This window comes from Seriola lalandi, unplaced genomic scaffold, assembly GCF_002814215.2.
Source record: "Seriola lalandi dorsalis isolate HSWRI2012SDOR001 ecotype SW California unplaced genomic scaffold, Sedor1 jcf7180002054982, whole genome shotgun sequence".
Taxonomy (NCBI): Eukaryota; Metazoa; Chordata; class Actinopteri; order Carangiformes; family Carangidae; genus Seriola; species Seriola lalandi.
In genome coordinates, this window is record NW_019525531.1 from 1,497,340 (window position 1) to 1,518,956 (window position 21,617).

Below are 21,617 nucleotides of genomic sequence, written 5' to 3' on the forward strand. Positions count from 1 at the left end.
ATCTTTTTCATTGTTAAAAACTATTCTATTCTGTTCAAAGACAGGTCGTGATCTGTTTCTGATGCATTTGGTGGATTTTTAAAGATCCAAGGATCCAGGATTTTCAAGCACAGGTGAAAGACGTACTGTGACAGTAGTGTTACACCACGCCAGTGTAGCACAGAAAGCAGAAATCAGATTTCTGAGATAATGAATTCGGTAATTCAGAAAAGCAGAGCGGATTTCTTTTTCTCAAGTGAATGCATTACACTGCTGTGGTGTAAATACTCGATTACAAATAAGAGTATTAGCAGCAAACATATGCTAAAAGTTTCAAAAGTAAAAGTGTTGATTCTGCAGAATGGCCCATTTTAGAAGAATCTATATTCAATTCTAATTATTGATGCATGAATGAGTAAACATCACTTTAAGAGATGGAGCTAAGTTAAAGTCTTAACCTGTAGTGATACAATTACTTTGTTTAGTAAGACAAGACAGTATGTTTTCCACAGGACCAGGACCCTCCCTGTTTGTAGACTTAAGTTAAAGATCCTCTGGAGAGGCTCAGCCAGCTGGGCTACACAGTCCTTTAACAGCCTCGGACACACACCTTCCAGGCCTGCTGCTTTTCCAGGGCGTAGCCTCTTGAGCTCCGCCCTCACCTCCTCACCTGTAAAGGACAGCAGGCTTGACCCCAGTGTGGAGGGAGTTGCAGCTGCAGTGTCAGGTTGTGAAGGAGATGCCGTAGGAGAAGCTGCAGCTGAAGCAGTGGGAGAGAGAACAGGTGAGGCTGTGTCACACCTGTTGGAGAACAGGTTGAACTCATCGTCCACATCACCTGATGTTGCCTGGCTGTTCTTCTCTTTACAGCCAGTGATGGTTCCACACCTCTCTGGAGTTGTTGTGCTGCAGCTTCCTCTCTACTTTCTTATACAGAAGTATTTCAGTAACTTAAAGTGGAAACTGTGTCATTGTGGATTCTGAACAGTTTAAATTTTTAGTCATTCCTTTAGTGTATTTCTACCTTTTAATTCGTCGTCGCCTCCATCAGCTTGTTTCCACCTTCAGGCCCCTCTTCAGTCAGCTGCACCTGAAAACTGATTCCAAACCCTAACCCTTCTGGAGAAGTGCAAGTCACAGTGAAACAGACAGAAACATGCAGGTTACACTAAACACAAATACACTGTTGGTCTTTATAACAGGGTTTAATGGACGATAAACATTCACTTTAAGTCTCACTCTGTCAATATGCCAAATACTGTAAAAATTAAATCTTAAACACAGCGCCACCAAAAGGCCGAAATGGGAAACTACCCATCATCCAAATCACTGAATTTCTTTTTGTTCATTTAAACCATTTTACTGACGGAGACTCAGCGATCCACACTGCTCCTTCAAGTGTAGTTTTGGAAGCAAATACATCAGATTTATTTATATAAAATTTGAAATCTGGTTGGCATCTCATTTAAGGCTTAATTTTGCAGTTTTCAGAACAGCTGTTGAACCAGACTTTAAGGACATGAATACAGTACAGGACAGATAAGTGCTGTCACAAGCAGAGTATCACATTTCCACTTTTGGAAACAAGTGCAGTCAATGATAAATAAAAAAAATCTATGTACAACATCATTAACACCATGTACAGCAACTGCTTCACACACAACAGGAGCATCTAAAGGTGCGATTCATGTTAAATGTTGATTTTTATCAAAGGAACTTCTTCTTATTTGTCTTTTGCATTAAATTCAATATTTTACAACATCTCAAGAAAAGTTTTTAAATGTAAAAAAAAAAAAAAAAAAAAGGCCAAACTTGATCCACGTTTAACTTTGATCATTTAAAGCTGCATTTCTTGGCTTTGGCCACCAGGGGGCAGCACAACGAGCTACCAATAACATGTTAGCAGCTACAGAGCAACATGACCATTCATCTGGAGCCATGTTTGTGCCACCTGTCCAGTACTCCCTCAGTTTTTGGTCTCCACCAGCTCCTGTGAAAAAATACCTGGCTCATATTTTGGCTGTAAAACCAAAACTAAGAGCTAAAAGAGGCTAAAAAGTTTTGCGGTGTTGATTCTCAGTGGGTTCAAAACTATGAGCAACACCTTTCACATTACACAGAGTAATTTGATCTGTCGTTAATATAAATATATTTATAGGTGCAGCTTTAAATGCAAAGTAATACAAAGTCATGCAGAGCAGTATTAAAAATATTAGTAATATAGATTTATATGTGTTCATTGATGAAGTATTGGTGACGTAACCTTTCCTGAATCATCAGATTTCAAAACATTTGGCACTTTAAGTGAATAAACCCGATTCAGAAAGTCTTGATTTACACAGAAAGAGAGAAATTTCTGTTTTAAAAGCTCAGTCACACCAGAATTTATTATGTAAATTTTCTACAGCAAAGTCAATTCATTTTCAGTGGAATTACGTTTTGCACCAAGATGAAATATAAAATATGAAATATAAAGAAGCTTGGTGCTACCGTGTTCCTGGGTTGCTAGCATGTTAGCGGTTTGCCGCATCAATTCTGGTGTGACCTCAACCTTTAAACCTTCATGTTCTATATCATATGCTGCGTTCAGGTCACATGAGATGGAAAAGTTTATGACTTTCAGGGATTCACATCAACAGAAAATTCGCAGTTGAGTGACGGCAGAGTTGGTCGTGTAAAAATATTCTTTTGTCGTTATTCTTTCGTCTAACGATTTCAATTGATGAGGCGTCTGTGTTTGTTTGACTTATCAAGCACTTCTGTATTATTAAGCCCAAAATTGCTAACAGAAAAATTGAATTTTCCTGGCTGTAATTAAAAATACTTGACTTGTTGATGAACAGTAGTTAAGTATTTATTTAAGTTTGGATCTGGTACTTTAGATTAATTTCCATACGACATAAACACAGCATGATTATCACAACTGTTTGAACAGCCACATTTGTACTTATTCTAATCCCTTCAGACAATCTGGAACATGAAGACTTATCTGGTCAAAGTTTGTTACACAAAAACACATGAAAACATTTAAGTTTCACACAGGAAGAGTTGATTTGTGCCGTCGCTAAAAACGACACAGCTCATCTCTTTGTTTTTCAAAGTTCGCTAAAAGTCTTGGCGTAGTTTGAGGCCCAAACATGATTGAATTTTAACAACTTTATAAAGTCAAAACCTTATAAAGCCGTAACAGTACAAGATTTTCTTTACATTTGTTTAGTCCAGCTTCCTGCAACACTTCGATTTTCTTTGTTCCTCCTTCAGGAGTCACAGAGTGGTAACATAATCTATACAAACTGTTCAAACCAAGATAAACTCCCTGATTTTGTTACAGAAATCCTAAATGTTCTCCCATGAAACTCAACTGTCTGGTTTCCTTTATCTTATTGCTCCTTCAGAAATCCCTGTAAAATGTGTGAAGAAGAGTTAACCTTCACACAGAAGCAGACCTGACTTATACAGGAGCTGTGAATAGGTGATGATATTTCTTCCTGCCTGTGATGCCAGCTGGGTGGAGGCTGTGTTCACACGTGGATTTTAAAACCGCCACAGATGCACGAACAAAGACAGCGAGATCCTGGAGAAAAACTGTGCAGTCAGAGGCTGAGAAAAGTTCAACAGGGGCTGAGAAGTAGATGGGATCATATCAGACAGCATGTGGTTTCACTTCTCCCACAGAGCCCTGTTCCTCTGCAGGGTACCGGCTCAACTCACTTTCTTTGGTTTTCCATCAGGCAAAACTTGTGGATAGAACCTGGTACCTGCTACTTTTTTTTGGTATCACCTCCCACCGAGGTTCCAGGCAAGCTGAGGTAAAAACACTGCAGACTACTGATTGGTCAGACAGAATCGTCATTACGGAGTCATCATTGTGCGAGATGAGACGTTCTGCCTGTTACTGTTCTATCCCTTTAGTAAAGCAACCAAAACCACGCCATGGTCAACGAGGAAGCGGAAACGTTTGGGTTCCCTTCTATATCCTCTATTGTTCATGTGTGTGTCGCGTTGAGGATGATGTCATAATACGTTTGTGCACTGTCACTATAGTTACAAAGAACAACCTGGTACCAAACAAGGAAGAACCTGGTACCAAAAGCAAGTAGAGTCTGTACCATGTCGTGGAAACATGGGAATAGACAGTGAATGGTCTAAGTGTGTTGGACCCACAGACAGCAAATAAAGATGGACATAGCCTCAGTGACATCACCCATAGGTTTCTGAAGCTCAGAGTGAGCTGCTCCACCATCACCATCTTGGCAGTGCCTGACTCCACCCTTAACTCCCAGCTAATCCAAAAATCCCAAAGAGGTGGGGCATCCTGAAGTCTCCATAACTTTAAGTCTTCATGAAATGTAAAGAGGTGAGTTATATAAACAGTTGTCACGAAGGAGGAAATTAGCTCTAGAGACCAAAACTGTTTTTGTACCAGGCTGTAAACATGTTTCTTTCTGCTGTAAAGTTGGACATTTTAACATGGGAGTCAATGGGGATTGACTCACTGTTGGAGCCAGACTCTAGTGGTCATTAGAGGAACTGCAGTTTTTAGCATTCAGTCCCAGAGGTTGATGCTTGGTTGGACCCATTTTAACACTGTGATGGAGTCAATTCCCTTCAAACCACAACAACACAAAGTCCCAGAGAGCATTGCAGCCAGCAGCCAGCCAGGAAGCTTTAGATTCTTTAAAATCAAAGAGAAACCAGTCACATGTCATGTGTCTGTTCTTATTGAAACTCCTTTTCAGTCTGTTTTTATAAAACCAGCCACTGACTTCTCCACAGTCCACTGTATTTGAAAATGTATTTCCTCTGACATACTAACTCCACCCAGCTGCTCCAGTAGGCAGATGAAATCAAATATCCCCATTAACCACTGGAGCTGGTCTGTTTAATGTTTCAGCAGCATTTCAGGTTCAAATCTAACACTTCCCTGTATTATTCTGTATTATTAGGCACTTAACAGAGTTTTACCACAAAACGCTGCAGAGAACAAGTTGATCTAAGATTTACATGATACTGTTAAAGCTGCACAAGGGAACATTACAAAAACTAAGTTTTATATTTTTCTTCATGACTCAAATCGTTTGCTTTATGTTTTCCTGCTAATGTTATTTCTGACATTTCAAGCTGTTTTAAGATTAAAGGACATAAAACTCAAACATGAAATCGGGAGAACAGCTGATACTGAAGCACATGTGACGCTTTAACTGACGAGATTAACGATACCTAATCAGTTTTAACTATCAGTATGAATTCATCAGAGTGAATGAAACAACGACATGTGTCTGGATGGATGTAACTGAGTCCAGCAGTCAGAAGTCATCCTTCCCTCTCTGGTCAAAGTCGCATTCAAATCTGACCCGGTGCAGCTTTAATGTACCAACACCAACATTATTTTTAAAAAATATCTTGTGTTGTGTCTGTTTTTTATTGTCTCTGTCATTTTGGTGTAAAACTCTTCATTCAGTTTCCTCAGGAAAAAAATGGCACTTAACCCCTTCAATTAGAGATGCCAGGTAGATCAATGTGAACTTCAGGTGTTTTGTGCATTTGGTTTGTTTTTTGTTTTTTTTAGAAAAAGTCACAGCTGTTATTTAAATTTTTTTTTTTTTTTGCTGCTGGACCTGAATTTGTTCTCAAACGCTGAACATCAGACGTTTGGTCACTGTGGACAGCTCAAAAAAAGCCAAGTTCAGCTACTAACCAGAAGATACACTTAGTCTTTTAAATATATGTCACGTATATTTGGATGTTTTGTATTTGATATGGAAATTATTCATCTTTCATGGCTAAACTACGGTAACTTGTGTCACCATGTTAAAGAGTTCCTTCAGCATTTTATCAGAAACAAACTGTTTTCTTCGCTGGGAAAATCCAAACATGATGCTGGTGAAAAGTTCTCAGTTTGAGTGCTGTGTTGACATAATATACAAAAGTTTGTTTGGATGCAACACCATGCTGGATTTTCCCCAGAATTTTTTTCTTTAGATTTAAAGGTCAAATATACAAAATATACTTCTTTGTATATACAAATATACAAAGAAGTGCAGCCCTTCAGCTCAGAGAACAAAACACACAAAGATTTACATTCAAATTCAGTCGAAGTTTTGCAGTCAAACAGGTGCTGCTGTAAAATGTTTTCCGGAGCTCAGTATAACTTGGTCCTTTAAGTGCAACTTACATGCAAACGGTTGGTGAAATGTAAAATATTTCCGCTGAGTTTCCATCAGACTTTTTCCTCTTTCTCTCCTCCAGTTGCTCATGTCACTCATCTTCTCTTCTTTTACTCATTTCTTGATGTGATGTCCTGAAAAAACAGAAACATTAGCCACTGTTTAAGTTCCATATAGTATTCGGGTAAATGTCCATGTGTTGTTGGATTATAAAGCAGGTCTAGGTTCTATATTAATACTGTGAAAAGCCGTGTTTCTTCAGCGACAAAAAGGTTCCTGTGGCCCATTGTTGTCTGTTTCCATCGCAGACTTAAGTCCCGGGTAGATTATGCAAAATTATTACTTGACATTACATTATTCACAGCACTTTGAGGACATAACATGAACGAAAATACGGGACCAATTGCATCCCGTATATATTCAATAGCCTACAGGACACAGCATTTTATTTTCAAATACGGGACGATCCCATACTACACGTGGCGGGTAGCAACCCTCGCCACTCCGGTTGTTGTGGTTCTTTATTATTTTGAAGTCCTGTTTCAGTTTTTTACCCTCTCCCGGATCTGTTTCGCGCTGCGGAAAATGTGTTCGCTCGGTGCTCAATTGCTCACTCCCTGCAGACTTTTAAACATGGCGGGTGAAATAAAACGCAGCGAGTACTCGACCAGTCAGAAATGTTCAGCACTGCAGACCACACCCCTCAAGGTTCCTGAACCTTTGGAGAGTACTACCCCCCTGACCTGGTACATTTTTAGGGGTCGATCAATTACCCTGGAACTAAATTTAGACCCTGGATCCAGGGGTCAAAACGCGCATAGTTCCTCAAAAGGTTCCTGGTTCCAGCGGAAAGTTCCTGCGGCTGAAACACGGCTAAAGTATCAGAGCACTCAGTCCACAGAGAAATGTGGACTTGAGCTGAATATGCTAACATTAGCATTCACTTAAAACCACAAATATTTCTTCTTATGGATCAACACTTCAAATATAACAAAAGAAAAGTGTAAAATACGGGACCTTTAACGTTACTTCTTTGCTGCCAAAATGAAGTGAAATGTGTTGACGTGATTTTCGACTCACCTCCGTCTTCGCCCTCCTCCACTCGCCCATTGGCCCCGACTTTGTCAGGACTGAAAAGAGACAGAACTGCTTAGCTATTTAATCCTCAAATCTTTGAAGGTCTAAAGTTTGCAGGTTTTTAAAAAACTGATGTTGATTTGAAAAAATCAGTTTTGAAGCTGAAGACAAGCTGCTACAGAGTCCAGACCTTCAGAATTCTCTTTTTCTCTGAATTTATCTTGTAACAGTAGAGGTCACGTAAACATCGCTGCTTTAAAAATAATGCTAATTTATATAATCAAAGAAGGGATACCAGTACCGATCATCTATGGGGGCGATCGGCCGATCCACAGCCGAGGCTCCCTCCCCTTCCATATCATATCATCATATCACACTAATATTTTCTAAATCTTCCAGTAAACCTAAGAGCGTGTGAGTAGCATACACAGTCTGTTTACAGTCAGTAAAATCGTTTTGCTCCGTGGTGAGTTTAAGGTCACTGCGTGATAAGACGCTGACAGACAGAGACAGACAGGAAAGAGAAACAGAGAGTTCTTCAGATCATCAGAGCAAAGTGAGAAATATCCATAAATCTGATATTGTCATTTATTCTCATTCTGATGCTCTGCTGCTAATAAAGAAGAGGAAGCCTCAGAGAGTCCTTCATGAAGAAATAGGCTGTATTTAGAAAAGGTGCGACCAAATCATGTCTGCAACCAGTGATAAAGTTAGTCAAGTTAGTCTGGAGCCCCGCATTGCAGATGGTGTACGTTATATCAGTCTCACATGCTTTATAAAAGTTCCACACGGCCGACATGTTTGGTTTTGACGGCCTGTGCGCAACAACAAGGTGGGAGGCAGGACTACGCTACACAGAACACAGCGCTTCTCTCAGCCGCAGACACCAGTACAGAACAGGATTAGATGTAGCTCTAATCTTCTTCCATACACCAGAGTATTAACCACAGGTGATCGGTGACTTGAAGCATTTATGCCAATCATGTATTTTTAATGAAAATCTGCCTATCTTGATCGGCGGTCGATCAATCGGGGCATCCCTAAATCATATACATGAATTCATTTTACACACAAAATGAATAGCCTACTCTGTTACAGATTTTCTGTCATGTTTAGTTTTGTCATATCAGGGAATATTTCGTCAGCAGATCCATGAGACTGACCTGATGCATGAGTCTAATCTTATATGTTACTTACACATAAATGTTGACACCATCATGAACACAATGGATGTCACAGTCGAGCTCCACCACAGACACCTGCAGAGAGGAGGAGGTACAGAAAACATGACACACAAAAGATTCAAGTTTAAAGATTCTCCACTCAAACGTGAACTTGACTTAAAAACTGGATAAAAAATGAGGGACTTCTGTAACTTTGTGATGTCACAACAAAGCAGTCACCGCTTTCAGCCACACCCCAAGCCCCGCCCACCTGGCCCCACCATCCAACCTCGCAGGATTTGGTTTCTCTGAGTGTTTACCTGAATTCTGCTATATTTTTAATGGATCACTTAGAAAGCAGTCAACCAGAGAGAGGCTCAGAGCCTCCTCTCTTCTGATTGGCTCACTGATCTGTTGTTACTAGAGCTCCAGAGAGAAGCCTGAGAGAGGAGATGTAAAACTAAACTGAGATGGTTTTTGGTTATTAAAACAACAAATATATCTTCTTATGGATCAACACTTCAAATAAAACACAGGAGAAGAGGAAAATATGGAGCTTAAGTTGGTGGTTTAAACCAGTGGAAAAAAATGGTTGCCATTAAAGAGAAATAAAAACAAAGTTTTACCCTGAATAAAGAGCCGAGAAGATGAAGATGGTGAAGATGAAAAGGAGAAAGGCCTTCATCGTTAACCCTGAAACAAAAACACAAACAAATACACGTCAGAGCTGATGAGAAAAAACAACAATACAAATGAAATACATTACATTTACATTAGTTACTGATGTGAAGATTTTGGGCTGTGAGCTAATGAGCTAACGTCTCAGTTATCATCTGTGGTGTCTTTTTGTTGCACTGTAAAACCAGAATTTCAGTTTGATGATGAAGTTTAAGAGTAGAAAAGAAAAAAAAAAAACAGCTGTTCTAACCTCGAACCCCGCCCACTGGTTTCAACACAGGACAAACTGCAGCTGCTGGTTGTCGTAAAAAAAAAGTAAAAATGTAATTATCTCCTGTTATGTTGATGTCTCTGAAGCAGCTGGTACACACACAATAATAATGATGATGATGATGATGTTGATGATGATGATGATGATAATGTTGCAGCTGACCTGTGTGCTCAGGTGAGGCCTGACAGCAGCAGGTGTTGGTGTAGAAAGGAGAGGGAGGCGGGACTTCTGAGAGTCCACCCAGTGACTGGGTGAACCGCTCCTTTGACTGACAGATCTCAGAGCAAATCTCTTCCTGGATCAGCATCTTTGGGGGCGGGGACACTTTGTCAGGAGGGGGTGGGATCTCTGTTGGGTCTGAAAGAGAAAAAACAAAACCATATTTTTAGTGGGGGGTTTGGATTTATTTTTAATTTTCTTTTCTCATCTGCACGCAGCATCGGGGATTTTAGAACCACATCAGATCCAGAATCAGGCTGAACTTAACCTCCAGCTGTTACCCACCATATGTGAAGCTGCGGCTGTCCTCCAGCTCGGTGCTGCAGAGTCCAGACCAGGAGGACTCGTCCAGCGGGGCCCGGTGCTGCTGACTACTCTTCGCCCAAACAGGATCCCTCTCATATTCTCTGTCCAGGTCCTTATCCTGGTCCTTGTCCTGGTCCTGGTCTTGGTCCCAGTTGTGGTGCTTTCCCGTCCTGAACACGCCCCTGAAGACTTTCTCATCCAGCCACGACTGGCAGGTCTCTGTGACATCGCTCAGGAGGCGAGCCAGGGAGCTGCGAGGCCTCCGCCTGCGCCGGAAAACCCTGAGAGAAGAAGAGAATCATTAAAAAGGATCCTGCTTTCTACTTGTTGCTGAATGTCTGTTAATTTTGTCTTTATTTGAAGGTTTTCCTCGTTTTTCTCTCCCCATTTTCCTGCAAAATCAAGTTTTGTTTTTTTTTAAAGTTTTGTTTTATAAATGAAGAGCAGAAACCTTTTCCTTGCATTAATGATGCATTGACTCATCTGCTGAGCTCTGTGTTGATTAAATGACTCGTCTTTTTATCTAGAAAATAGTGAATCAATTTCAAGAACTCAAGAATCAGTTTGAAGAGATGACATCTTAAAGTTTATTTTATCATATAAGACAAGGATCAGCAGGAAACCTTCACATCTGAAAAGCATTTTATCTTAGGCATCAAAATGGTTGCTGATGAATTTTACAATAATCGACTAATTAATTGATCAACAGCTTGTTCTATGTGTCTCTGAAAATCTCCAGGTGAGTGTTTTCGAGGGTGTGAAGGCTCCAGAGGTTTGTGGCTCAGATGCTTCACCAGATGTGTTTGATTCCCGATCCAGCTGCAGAGCAAAGGAACACGAGTCTGTTTGGTTCACGTGTGTGACGACATGTACAATGTATGTGTGAGGGATTAATACAGGCCGAAAGGCTGAAGGTAAAAAGCCTCTGCAGACTCGATCTGTTACGTAAACAGAACAAAGAAACTCTTCTCATGTCGACAACGAGGGCTTCAATAACACGCGAGTCTCCTAGCAACAGTGACAGATGACATCATGCTTTTGCTCCTGAGGGCAGCAAATGTCACAAGTGAAGAATTTACAGCTTTTAAACCTGTTTAACGGCTCGCTCTGATTGGCTGCACCGGATGACCTCAGCACTATAAAGAGGTGTTTGAAGATGGAGTGAGTGAGTGTGAGTGTGAGTGTGAGTGTGTGTGTGTGTGTGTGTGTGTGTGTGTGTGTGTGTGTGTGTGTGTGTGTGTGTTTCTCTGTGTGTGTGTCACAGTTGTGACTTTTAAGGCTGTTCCGTATGACAACATGTGGGTTTGGTGTCTGGTACAGATGTGACTTCATCCTTCAGGCTGAACTGGACTAAAACCTTCTACAGCAGCAAACATGTACATGCCACTGAAGATAGTCCCCAGTAAATGCAATACTTCCTCCGGTTGGTTTGATAAAAAACTACAGTGAGCAGCTGAAATTACTGAGACTTCTTAAAAATGAAACTTTATGTTTTATGTTTATGCTTTTAAAGATTTACGTTTTCAGCAGGAACCAATGAGCGCAGAGCTGAGAGCCACAGACAGAGGAGGGACGTTATCATCGCAACACATTGTTGGTTTGGATCTTTTCATGGGATAAGTGGACAATAAAACTGAATATCACCAAACTGATCCTTTAAATTTCATTAATTCACCCAGTTTCTGTAATTTGAGTATCTGACTAGTCTGGCTGCACATCAGGAACTTTTTCCATGTCTGCTAATTTTCCATGATTGTGGGGAAAATGAAGATCATGTCTTGTTGTTTATTAGCCTCAGGCTAATACAGCTGCTGGCTAATAAAGCTGCTTGCCAGATAAACACAAAGTATATGTTTCCCTTTTATTTCCAACAGATCTCTCATGTCACAGTGTTAAATCTGTTCCTCCACTTTTGTGGCAAATTTACAATTTGATTGTAACAATTAAACTAATGGAACAATCATTATAAAATATGATGTTTCAACAGTTTCTAAAATGTTTTAATATGAATAAAATAAACAGTCAGTGTAGGTGATATGTTCTGTATTATAATGTTCCATGTGGATGTTATAGAACATGTCGACTCTGTTACTACTGTATAAATAAAGTATATTATCATGTGCTGCTCTCACCTGACCAGGTTCTCCTTGTAGGACACGTTGGTCTTGCAGGGCGTCAGCGACACATTTCCGTCGTCGTCCCAGGTGAAGCTGTCCTCGGTGACGCTGTAGTACCCGTTGGTGAGGAGGCGCGGCGAGCGCCGGCAGCAGCTGGGGTCACCGCCATCCGCCGACGAGTAGCAGACGTAGGAGGAGTCAGGGGAGAGGAGAGACAGGTCGAGGCTGAGAGAGACACAGACAGGAGGAGGTCAGCATGTGGGATACAAGTCTAAAACTAAAACCAGTAAGTGGTCTGGGAGTCCAGCAGACCAATGCAGAGTCCAATACAGGTCAAAGATCAGCTTCAGGTCAGGAATCAGACTGTACTTTATTCCCAACATGGCGAGTTACTGTACCTGATGTTAACATGTTAACATGCTATCTGCAACTTATGTCTTTAAAGGTCGATATAGTCTAACGTAGATGTCCATGTGTAGTTTGATTATAGATCAGGTCTAGGTTCTATATTAAGACTGTGAAAGTATCAAAGCCTCAGTCCACAGAGAAATGCACACAGCCTGTATTCAGAAACTGAGCCTTAAAACCAGCCGTCAGGACTTCTGGAACTTTGTGATGTCACAACAAAGCAGTCACCACTCAACCCACCATCCAACCTTGCAGGGTTTGGTTTCTCTGAGTGTTTACCTGAAATCTGCTATATTTTTGTTGGATCACTCAGAAAACAGTCAGCCAATCAGAAGAGATGCTCAGAGCCTCCTCTGTTCTGATTGGCTCACTGACCTGTTGTTACTTGAGCTCCAGAGAGAAGCCTGGGAGAGGAGATGTAAAACTACACTGAGATGGTTTTTGGTTCTTAAAACCACCAATATATCTTCTTATGGATCAACACTTCAAATAAAACACAGAAGAAGAGGAAAATATGGAGCTTTAAGACCCGATTGAACCAGAATGGACTTGAGCCCTGAACCAACCAGATCACAGCGTATGTACTTGAAACACATGACAGCATTATTTTGAAATAAATGACAGATGATTTGGTAAATATTACATGCTACACTATCAGGATGTGAACTAGCATATTAATGTGCTCTACTTTGACTCCAACTGTGCTTTCAGCTAAACATGCTAACATTAGCATTCAGCGAGTCTGATACAGAGCTAAAATGCTCATCCGGACGGAGATCCTTAGTGTGGACGTAGCCCTATTATTTCAGAGGGTAAAGTTCAGTCGGACTGTTGAATGAATGGATGGTGGTGTTTTGTGTGACTGCCGCATGAAACTAGACAAAAGTCGATCAGTCTCTCCGCAGCACAGAATACATTTAGTCAAGAAAAGGAAAAAGAAGCTGAAGTTTTTACCTCTGACACGAGTGATTTGCCCGCAACCTCCGTTTTATGGGTGAACCTGAACAACAGACATTAGAAAAGACGGGATGAGTTCCATTAACAAACAGGTGAAAGACTGGAGACACACGCTGGTCACACAGGTCGTTCTAAATACAGAGGCCTCCTGTTATCAGCATGAAGAGCCAGAGAGCATTCCTGAGGCCGGCCTGGGAAACCACTTGAGTAAATTTACTCTTGATGATGAAGACTGTGTAGGAATGTGACACACAGCTTATTGTCCTGTGTTTCCAAGCTCATTCAAATACATTCACAGCAGCAAAGACATTTCCTGTTTGTTCTGTTGACAATCTACAGAACAATGTTTAGAGTTTTAGTGTTACAGCAGAGCCTTCAAATAAAGTGCATCAGTGTTACATAAAACAGTTCACCTATATGAACCAGAATCGCCTCTTCATGGTTGTATCCCTCCGCCAATCTGCCAACCTGCAGGAAATACGGTCACAGTCTCCTTCTTGTGTTGAATAACAGCCAGAAGTGTTTTAGGAGAACATTATGATGTCACTGTGAAGTTGACCATTTGAGTTAAATTGTCTCATAATTAGTGTATGAATTTGTGAGTTATGGCCAAGAACCTGTTTTGTGAGGTCACCACGCCCTTGACCTTTCACCTTTAGCCACAAAAATCTAATCAGTTCATCCCTAAAGCCAAATGAATGTTTGTACCAAATCTGAAGCTACGTCACTGCATTACTGAGATATGGCGGTCACTTGGACTCGAGGACGAACCGATTTGATGATGAAAGGTCAAAGGTCAGTGTGACCTCGCAAAACACTTTTTAGCCATTACTCACAGCAACTATGACAAAATTTCACACAGATGGTTCATATTTTCTCTGACTCTGGATAAACAGGGATGTAACCTGAAACTAGTCTGAGTGGAGGAGGGATACAACCACCAGGAGGTGATTCTAGTTCTCATATCTTATTGTGAAGGTTTTTGTTTGTATGTGTTGATGCTGAACTTTGCTTCCTCATGTGCGTCCACTAAATCCATAAAATGTCAAATTAGTTTTTATATTAGTCCACTGCTGATGCAGATGTGTGGTGAGTACAGATGTTCGTGCTGCTGTAGCAGACGTACTTGTAACGGCTCCGGAGAAGAACAGCGCCATGTTTTGTCTGAAGCCGAGTCTCGTCTGGCGATCTGTGAAAGACGTTAAGACATCCAGCAGCTGGAGGTGAGAAACATTCAGCCGACAGAACAAAAACACAAACAGCTCACACACATTTCAGCGTCTGTTAAAGCCCTAAAACCAGGAGCAAAGACAAAAATGAACCATTTACAAATGACATTCTGCAGAAAGTTTAGGTCTTTTTATGGTCAGATTTAAACCGAACAGACATAGAGACCTACACTGATGTTTTGGTCGTGGATTAGTTTATGTTGTGTAAATGTTAAATGTCTTGTCTTTATTTAATCCCAATATGATACAGTTTCCCTATAGACAAAAAACCAGACAAGTTATAAGACTCATAACAAAATGTATATTTTTAAGAGTTAAAACATCATCATTTTGGGGACCCACAAAATCTGGTTATTGAGTCTGTGACAAAGACATAGTTGAGAAAAGATAGTTAAATTTATAATAATAATAATAATAATAATTATTATTATTATTATTATTGTTATTGTTATTATTTACTGATAAACTTATTCATTTGGTTAAAGCAACTCTCAAAGATTCAGTTTATTTGTCAAATATTTGTATTTTTTCTTCAACATTTCATTTTTGTTCTTGTTATTTTTGTCTTTATGTATTTATTCACACGTGGATTGATCCGTTTATCGATGTGTTTCTTTTTCTTTCACTCAAATCTACAAGCAAATGGAAAACAAACCAATTTAAAGTTCATTTTAATTGTATTTGAACTGACCTGTCGTCAAATTAAATAAATACACAGATGTGACAGCTAAATTCAAAGGAGTAGTACACTCTTCTCTCATATCTCTCAGTGTGTTCATTCTTCTCTCAGCACAGTACATCCTGTCTTCCTCCTCTTTCTGTGGCTCTCAGCTCTGAACCCACTGGTTCCTACTCAACACGTAAATCTTTGAAACACCTCATTAATATAAAGTAATATATATATATATATATATATATATATATATATTTGTTGGGGACTATTTTCAGCAGCGGATTAATCCACATTTGGTGCTGTAGTGAGTATTTGTGGCAGCAGGACGTGTAACAGTGAGACTCACTGATGTGTTTTAATAGTTAAGAAGATATCAGGCAAGAGAAAGTCGAGCAGTCTGGTTTTTATAGAAACATTTTTTCAGTGATTTCAGCTCTTCAAAAAGCTGCCGCCGCTCCTGATCTGCTCTCCAGTAACTTGTCAGTTCAGTTAATCCCTGCAGAGCTGATCAGAGGAGTCCTCCTCTCTCGTCTGAGCACTTCAGGGATTAATTGAATTAACATTCAGCAGGCTAATATAAATCTAATCCACACTGATCAGACTACAAAATACGAGCAGGTTATTTTAAAGACTCATGGCAGCAGTCTTACCTTTAAACTTGTTCCTGCTCAGATCTCTGCGTCGCTGTGGGAGAGTTTTCTGTTGAGCTTCTCTCACATCCTGCAGGAGACCGAGCGGCAGCCTGAGAAAAAAAATGCAAGAAAAACAGAGGGGCTGTGACTCTGAGCTCATGTTTCCTGTTAACCCCGCATCTGCCGGAGGGACTTTAACTCTGACAGTCACACTGAGGGGACGAGTCCGGGCTCAGTCACACATGTTGTTACCTGTGACCTCGTGTTTACATTCCTCTACAGTCTGAACTGTAAAACATCAGCTTATCAGATTTCTGACTGACAGCCTGCGACAAGTTCACTGCATTTAGACCGGTCCCTGCACTCTAATCTAATAAGAGTCCGAACTATAAAAGTACAGTAAACACCTCAGGAGCTAGTTGCACAAAGCATCTTAAATTAAGATTTTTCTTTAAGTCCAAAATAAAAACTAAGGACTAAGGTTTTCTCCTTATCTTGGCCTTATACTTAAGGAATCACTGAAACTCAGTTAAGCCGTTGCACCGAAGACTTTAGAGACCAAACTAAGGGAAAAAAAATGAAGTTATCTCTGATTGTATCTTATCAGCAAAATGTCTGAGTCTATGGTAACGAATGAAGAGGATGAACATCCCAACAACAGTTTTCCACGATCAAAAGAACCTGATGGACCCTTAACAACGAGGAATTGAATTTGCTCTATAGATTTGATCGGCAGTCACTTTATGATTTGTTTGTCTAGAGCGGATCACTCCACTTTCCTCAGCTGTGCTCTTCCAGCTCCTCTGCAGTTAATGATGCTCAGTGGTTAATTATTGGTGAAGTGTTTCGTGTCCATCGATCAGCTGTGTGCCGTGTCATTCACAGAGTGTCAGACGTTCTGACCGAAAACGGAGGTTTTTATTTATTTATTTACTTTTCTTTTAATTCTCTGTGTTTTAATCTGACTGTTGTCTCACTGTGTAAATGTGCTCCGTAAATTCTGTGGTTGCCAACATGTGGAAATGACATACAGACAGTACTGAAGCACCATGAACATGGTAGCAGTAGTCCCGGGAGTCACAGCCAAGTTTCAGACCTCTTGTGAATTTAGTTTTTGTTTGGATTTGACAGATTGTACCTTCAAAGCTTTAAAGAGTCAGGGCATGGTTAACCAACGTTAGCATAAAGAGGCTAACCGCGGCTGATGTTCTAACAGGAAGAACCACCTCTCTCTCTGCTATTGTCTTACTCTGCTGAATGAAAGCTAAACAGCAAAGTGGATGATGAACTGGGTCAGTGACCGTTGCTGGGCGACTAACAGGGACTCTCTGTGTTACAGTGAATGCCAAGGGGGGCGGGGTGGGGGGGGGGGGGGTTTCCTTTCTCATCTTCCTCTGTTCCAACTGTAAAATGCTTCTTTTGATTTTTAAAACACAACAGTCTGGAGCCCTGCTGCCGCCCCCTGGAACTACCAGCAAACTGACTGAGCAGCTGCTGAACTTACAACTGTTCGTTCATCCTTGTCAATGAGGCTGAATGAAATCTAAAGGCTGCGTCCTCTGAGGAGAAGGAATACGATCCTGTGTAAACGCTCAGTAACGGTCTGTGTAACAACCTGACCATTATTTTAACACACATTCAAAACTTTTCCAAGCTTGTTTTCCAGGTTTTTCCAGGCCACAGCAGACACCTCATACAACTGACTACACTGACCGGTCCAGACCAGATAATGAACATGATGGCAGAGAAACTGGTTGAACAGCCTGGGTCTGTCTTGATGCAGAATTGTCTTAAGTCTATCAGTCTGTGAGTGTTTGGAGAATAAAAAACAAACCTCCACATTTCCTGACTAAAAGCCTGTAAATAGAAGTTCCTCTTCACTGCTCAGGATGGAACTGCATAAAAATAACTGTGACACAGAATTGTGTAAAACAAATTTTGTGTCCACAGACAAAGATGAGAACAAACATGTGGTTTTAGTGGCTTCCAGCCTGTTCAGCTCAGACCAGGGCCCGAAAACAAAGACTCTTCTGTTTTTGAACAACTGTACGTTCAAGACTACAATCTGTATTTGTGTGTATACGTCACAGATACATTCAGTATGTGCGTTACAGAGTGAAGTTAGTCACATTTTTGTCCATGACATTCAGAAACCTGCAGAGTAAAATGATGAAAGATGAGTGTAAGCTCCAGAGCTGCAACAATTAGTCATTTAACCCATTAGCTGATTGGAAGAAAATGAATCAACAACTATTTTAATAGTTGATTAATCATTTAAATCATTTTTTAAGCAAAAATACATTTCCAGTTCCTGGTTCTCAGTTGTGAGGATTTAAAATTTAAGCTTATGTTGACCAAACAAAAGAAGACATTTTAACATTTTATAGACAAAATGAATAATCGACTAATCAAGAAATAATGGCAGATTAATTGAGAAGGAAATAATCATTTGTTGGAGCCCAGGTTCAGTTCTACAATCTGTATCCCTATATGTTGAATTTTAGTTTCTATTATTGACCATATTCATTAAAAAGGGTGAAATCTGTTTTGTTTTGTTTTAAATCTTCTATATACATGACATTCAAAAGCTCGCAGTAAATGAATAAACAGAAAATGATGAAAAAAATGTGAATTTACAGAATAGAAGCTAAGCTTATTAGTGAGGTTGACATAGTAAGGTATTTCATTCATTTAAAGATTTTATTATCATTAAAATAATTCTTTAAGTCTTAAAATGTCTGTGTTGCTCAGAAACGTGACTCGTCTGTTTCAAACACTCACTTTTAAATTATATCTCTAAAATAACAGAGAATAATGTCATTGATAGTCAGTATCTTCAATCATTCATAATAGGATTACCTTTATTTATTTATTTATTTATTTAATTCCCCCCCTTATGTCTCATGTTGGACTCTTCCCAACCTCCCAGCATGCCTTGCAGCAGCAGCAGTGTGTTCTGTGTTGGAGCTGCTGATGTTGGAGGAAAACGCGTAGCAGGAAACACAAAGATGGACCAAACCATTTCACCATCAGCAGCTCCAGCTTCACGCACACACAGCCACACTGAGCTGAACCTGCCGGAGAGTCTCTGCTACATTTCTGTTCTGTTTAAATACAGATGTTTGCAGCAGGTTCAAAGTGAACACGGCTGAAGTTGTAAAGCCTTTAATACAATTTGAGGCCTTTATTTTGTTTTCTCCCCTTTGATATCACTTTAGTGCCTCTTATTACAAGCTTTACAGTGTTGTCATTGTTATTCTAATATTGTTGCTGTATTGTACTTTTAAATAAACAATAAAATAATATCCCTATACAGAGTTAATGATGCTCTAATTTAGCTTCTGCAGTTTTCTGATGATGGTTTACTCCTGTAGTTCTGCTGTAACGCCTCATAGTGTCATATTATCTCATATAGAAATATATCCCATATTGTGTCTATTGTCTTTACTGTAATAGTAAAATTTGAATCAACATCCTTTTAATATTTTGATAATGTCTCATATACATTTCCAATAGTGGCTTCACGCTATTTCTAGTTGCACCATTCGTGTAATATTTCCACCATAACTGTGAAGTATGTGTGGCATTTACGTTGACATAATCATATGGTTGTAAGTAATATATATATACATACATATATAATTCAAATACATATTACACCTGAAAGGAATAACAAAGCTTGAATTTTTCTTTTTTTCTTTAAAGGAAGGAATTTATAACAATTTACATTAGTTGACAAAAATATATCAAACTATTACAAAACTATTCCTATTTTTTTTTTTAAATGTTATTGTTTTTGTTTTATACTTTCTTTATATGTTTTAAGTCTTAGGAGACTTTACTGCACAAATCCAGACAAAGAAATAACGGGATTGAACTGAACTCACCGGGTTGTTTTTCCGCTTTCTTCTCCTACTGAAAGTTTAAAAATAAAATCTTCTTTCACAGGATTGATCAAACTTTTTCTTCTTCTTCTTTTCTTTTTTCTGGACTTTGGTTTAAAATCGATTTCTTTCCTTTTCCATCCGTGTGAATAAAAACAAACAGAAGAAGCTCGGAGCTCCGCGGCAGCTGTCACTGCGCCTCGCCCACTCACAGGAAACACCAGCGGCTGGCAAGTTAAAACACAAAACAATACAGGTTCCGGTCAGCGTTTTCAAAGTAAAAGCTTCCTTCGCTTAAAGACCCCCCTCCGAGGAAAAAATTCACCCTTGTCAACATGTCCATATGATATATGTTATATAATACAATACATATCATGACCGAACGAGACAGTCACCGCCGCGAGGGAGTATTTCCGCCTTACTGCAGTAAATCAATGAGATTCTGAAAATCACGGCTTCAGACAGCCAATACTTGTTAATTTCACATGTCCTAAGGACCAATCATATCAACTTGAGGGGCGGAGCTTTACACAACTTTTGTATGCATATATTTTCAAATGCACAAATTGTATATAGGCCCCTGCAATTCAGAAAATGTACAAGATTGCAGCTGTTAATTGTTGAAATTCTTTTGGTGTGTTATATTTACAATGTATGTATTCATCTCTTTCCTGTCTCAGAGAGGATGTTAAGGTCAAATACTCAGTCCAAGAGCTCAAGAAAAATCCTAATTATTGTAAGAATAGTATATTTATTTAGATAAAATTGTCACTGCAAAGACTAGAGTTAAAATGTGGGGTTTCTGGCAACCACCTGTTAGCCACAGGAATTAGCAGACAGGTTCAGTATGCCTTGCCCCTTTTTGGAATAATAGAATTCTGCTTAATTGTCTGGTAGGTCTGGCATATCGCAGCGTCCCTGAGTGTGATAATACCTGCAGTTCTGGATGGGATTATTAAAATGAGTTGCTGATTCATCAAGTTCCCGTTCACTGTGGGAGAACAGGCCCACATCAAAAGGCAATTTGCAGCAATGTCCAGTTTCCCAAATGGATTCACAGCGCTCATGTTGCAATAAGGGTTCCACCTGAAAACCATTTTATGTAAATAGAAAGCACATGCATTTAATAAATGTCCAAGTCATATGTGACTCTAACTGACAGATGTGGTAGCAGCTGGCTCAACACATGACTCTTATCCTGGCACACAGCAGTGTAGGGAATAGACTACAAGCAGGCGCTGATGGCTGTTAACAAAACAACGTATTATAGTAATTCTAATTCAAGCCTCATGGTGTTAAGACTGTTAACCTGCAGGTGACAGTACCTGCTCCCATAAAGTGCCTGTAAAACAAAAAGTAGCAGAGTTTTTATGTACATGACGAGCAGATCAGAGTTGCAGGTGAGTAGCGGAGTGATGGGTGGGGTTAGAGGCGGGGTCAATTTGCATATGCATGCCTCTGCGCATAGTAAATGAGGCAAAAGTGCAGTGTTTTATGGAAATAAAATTTAGTTTTTCAGTTAATCATAACTTACCTTTTTCTCTCTAATAGATCCAATTTTTATTTAGAAGGTTAAATACCAAGACTTGTGGGACAGGCTTGATTTACTTGACAAGGTTTAGATGAAATGAAACCAAAATCCCTGGTGGGGTTTTGGGGGGTTTCTAGTCTCTCTGATAAGTGCTGTCTGCTCTGAAATTTAACTCTTATTAACAGACAAGTAGATGTTTAAAATGTCAGTTTTTCAATTAAAATGAATCCTCCCAGGTCAGAATCTACCTGCTGGTGACCTGGTGGCCACTGAACTCTGATTAAATCATTTAATTATTATTTAGCCTCAGAAAGATTTCAAATGGA

General features: G+C 39.7%; 1 protein-coding gene across 2 annotated transcripts; it reads right to left on the reverse strand.

The window, feature by feature from the left end:
* Positions 1-1,165: 1,165 nt before the first annotated feature.
* On the reverse strand, positions 1,166-21,413 carry tmem71 (transmembrane protein 71). 2 transcript variants are annotated; one of them, XM_023396705.2, is made up of 13 exons: positions 20,695-21,413; positions 19,764-19,987; positions 15,895-15,986; positions 14,469-14,531; positions 13,340-13,385; positions 11,993-12,202; positions 9,840-10,141; positions 9,498-9,692; positions 9,315-9,359; positions 9,013-9,079; positions 8,421-8,482; positions 7,227-7,276; positions 1,166-6,280 (listed from the first exon to the last, which is right to left on the reverse strand). In XM_023396705.2, the coding sequence occupies exons 4-13, from the start codon at positions 14,497-14,499 to the stop codon at positions 6,257-6,259; spliced, it is 1,032 nt and encodes a 343-aa protein (XP_023252473.1). In that variant the 5' UTR covers positions 14,500-14,531; positions 15,895-15,986; positions 19,764-19,987; positions 20,695-21,413; the 3' UTR covers positions 1,166-6,256. The 2 variants fall into 2 exon arrangements, with proteins under 2 accessions (XP_023252473.1, XP_023252475.1); XM_023396707.2 differs by lacking the exon at positions 9,315-9,359 and having other exon boundaries at positions 20,695-21,405.
* Positions 21,414-21,617: the final 204 nt, after the last annotated feature.

Coding starts and splice junctions, on each gene's coding strand:
- tmem71 (XM_023396705.2), bottom strand. CDS start 14,499: ATGGCGCTGTTCTTCTCCGGAGCCGTTACAA. Junction 9,693..9,839: donor CAGCCGCAGCTTCACATATG/GTGGGTAACAGC, acceptor TTTCTCTTTCAG/ACCCAACAGAGATCCCACCC. Junction 9,360..9,497: donor GGCCTCACCTGAGCACACAG/GTCAGCTGCAAC, acceptor TACGACAACCAG/CAGCTGCAGTTTGTCCTGTG.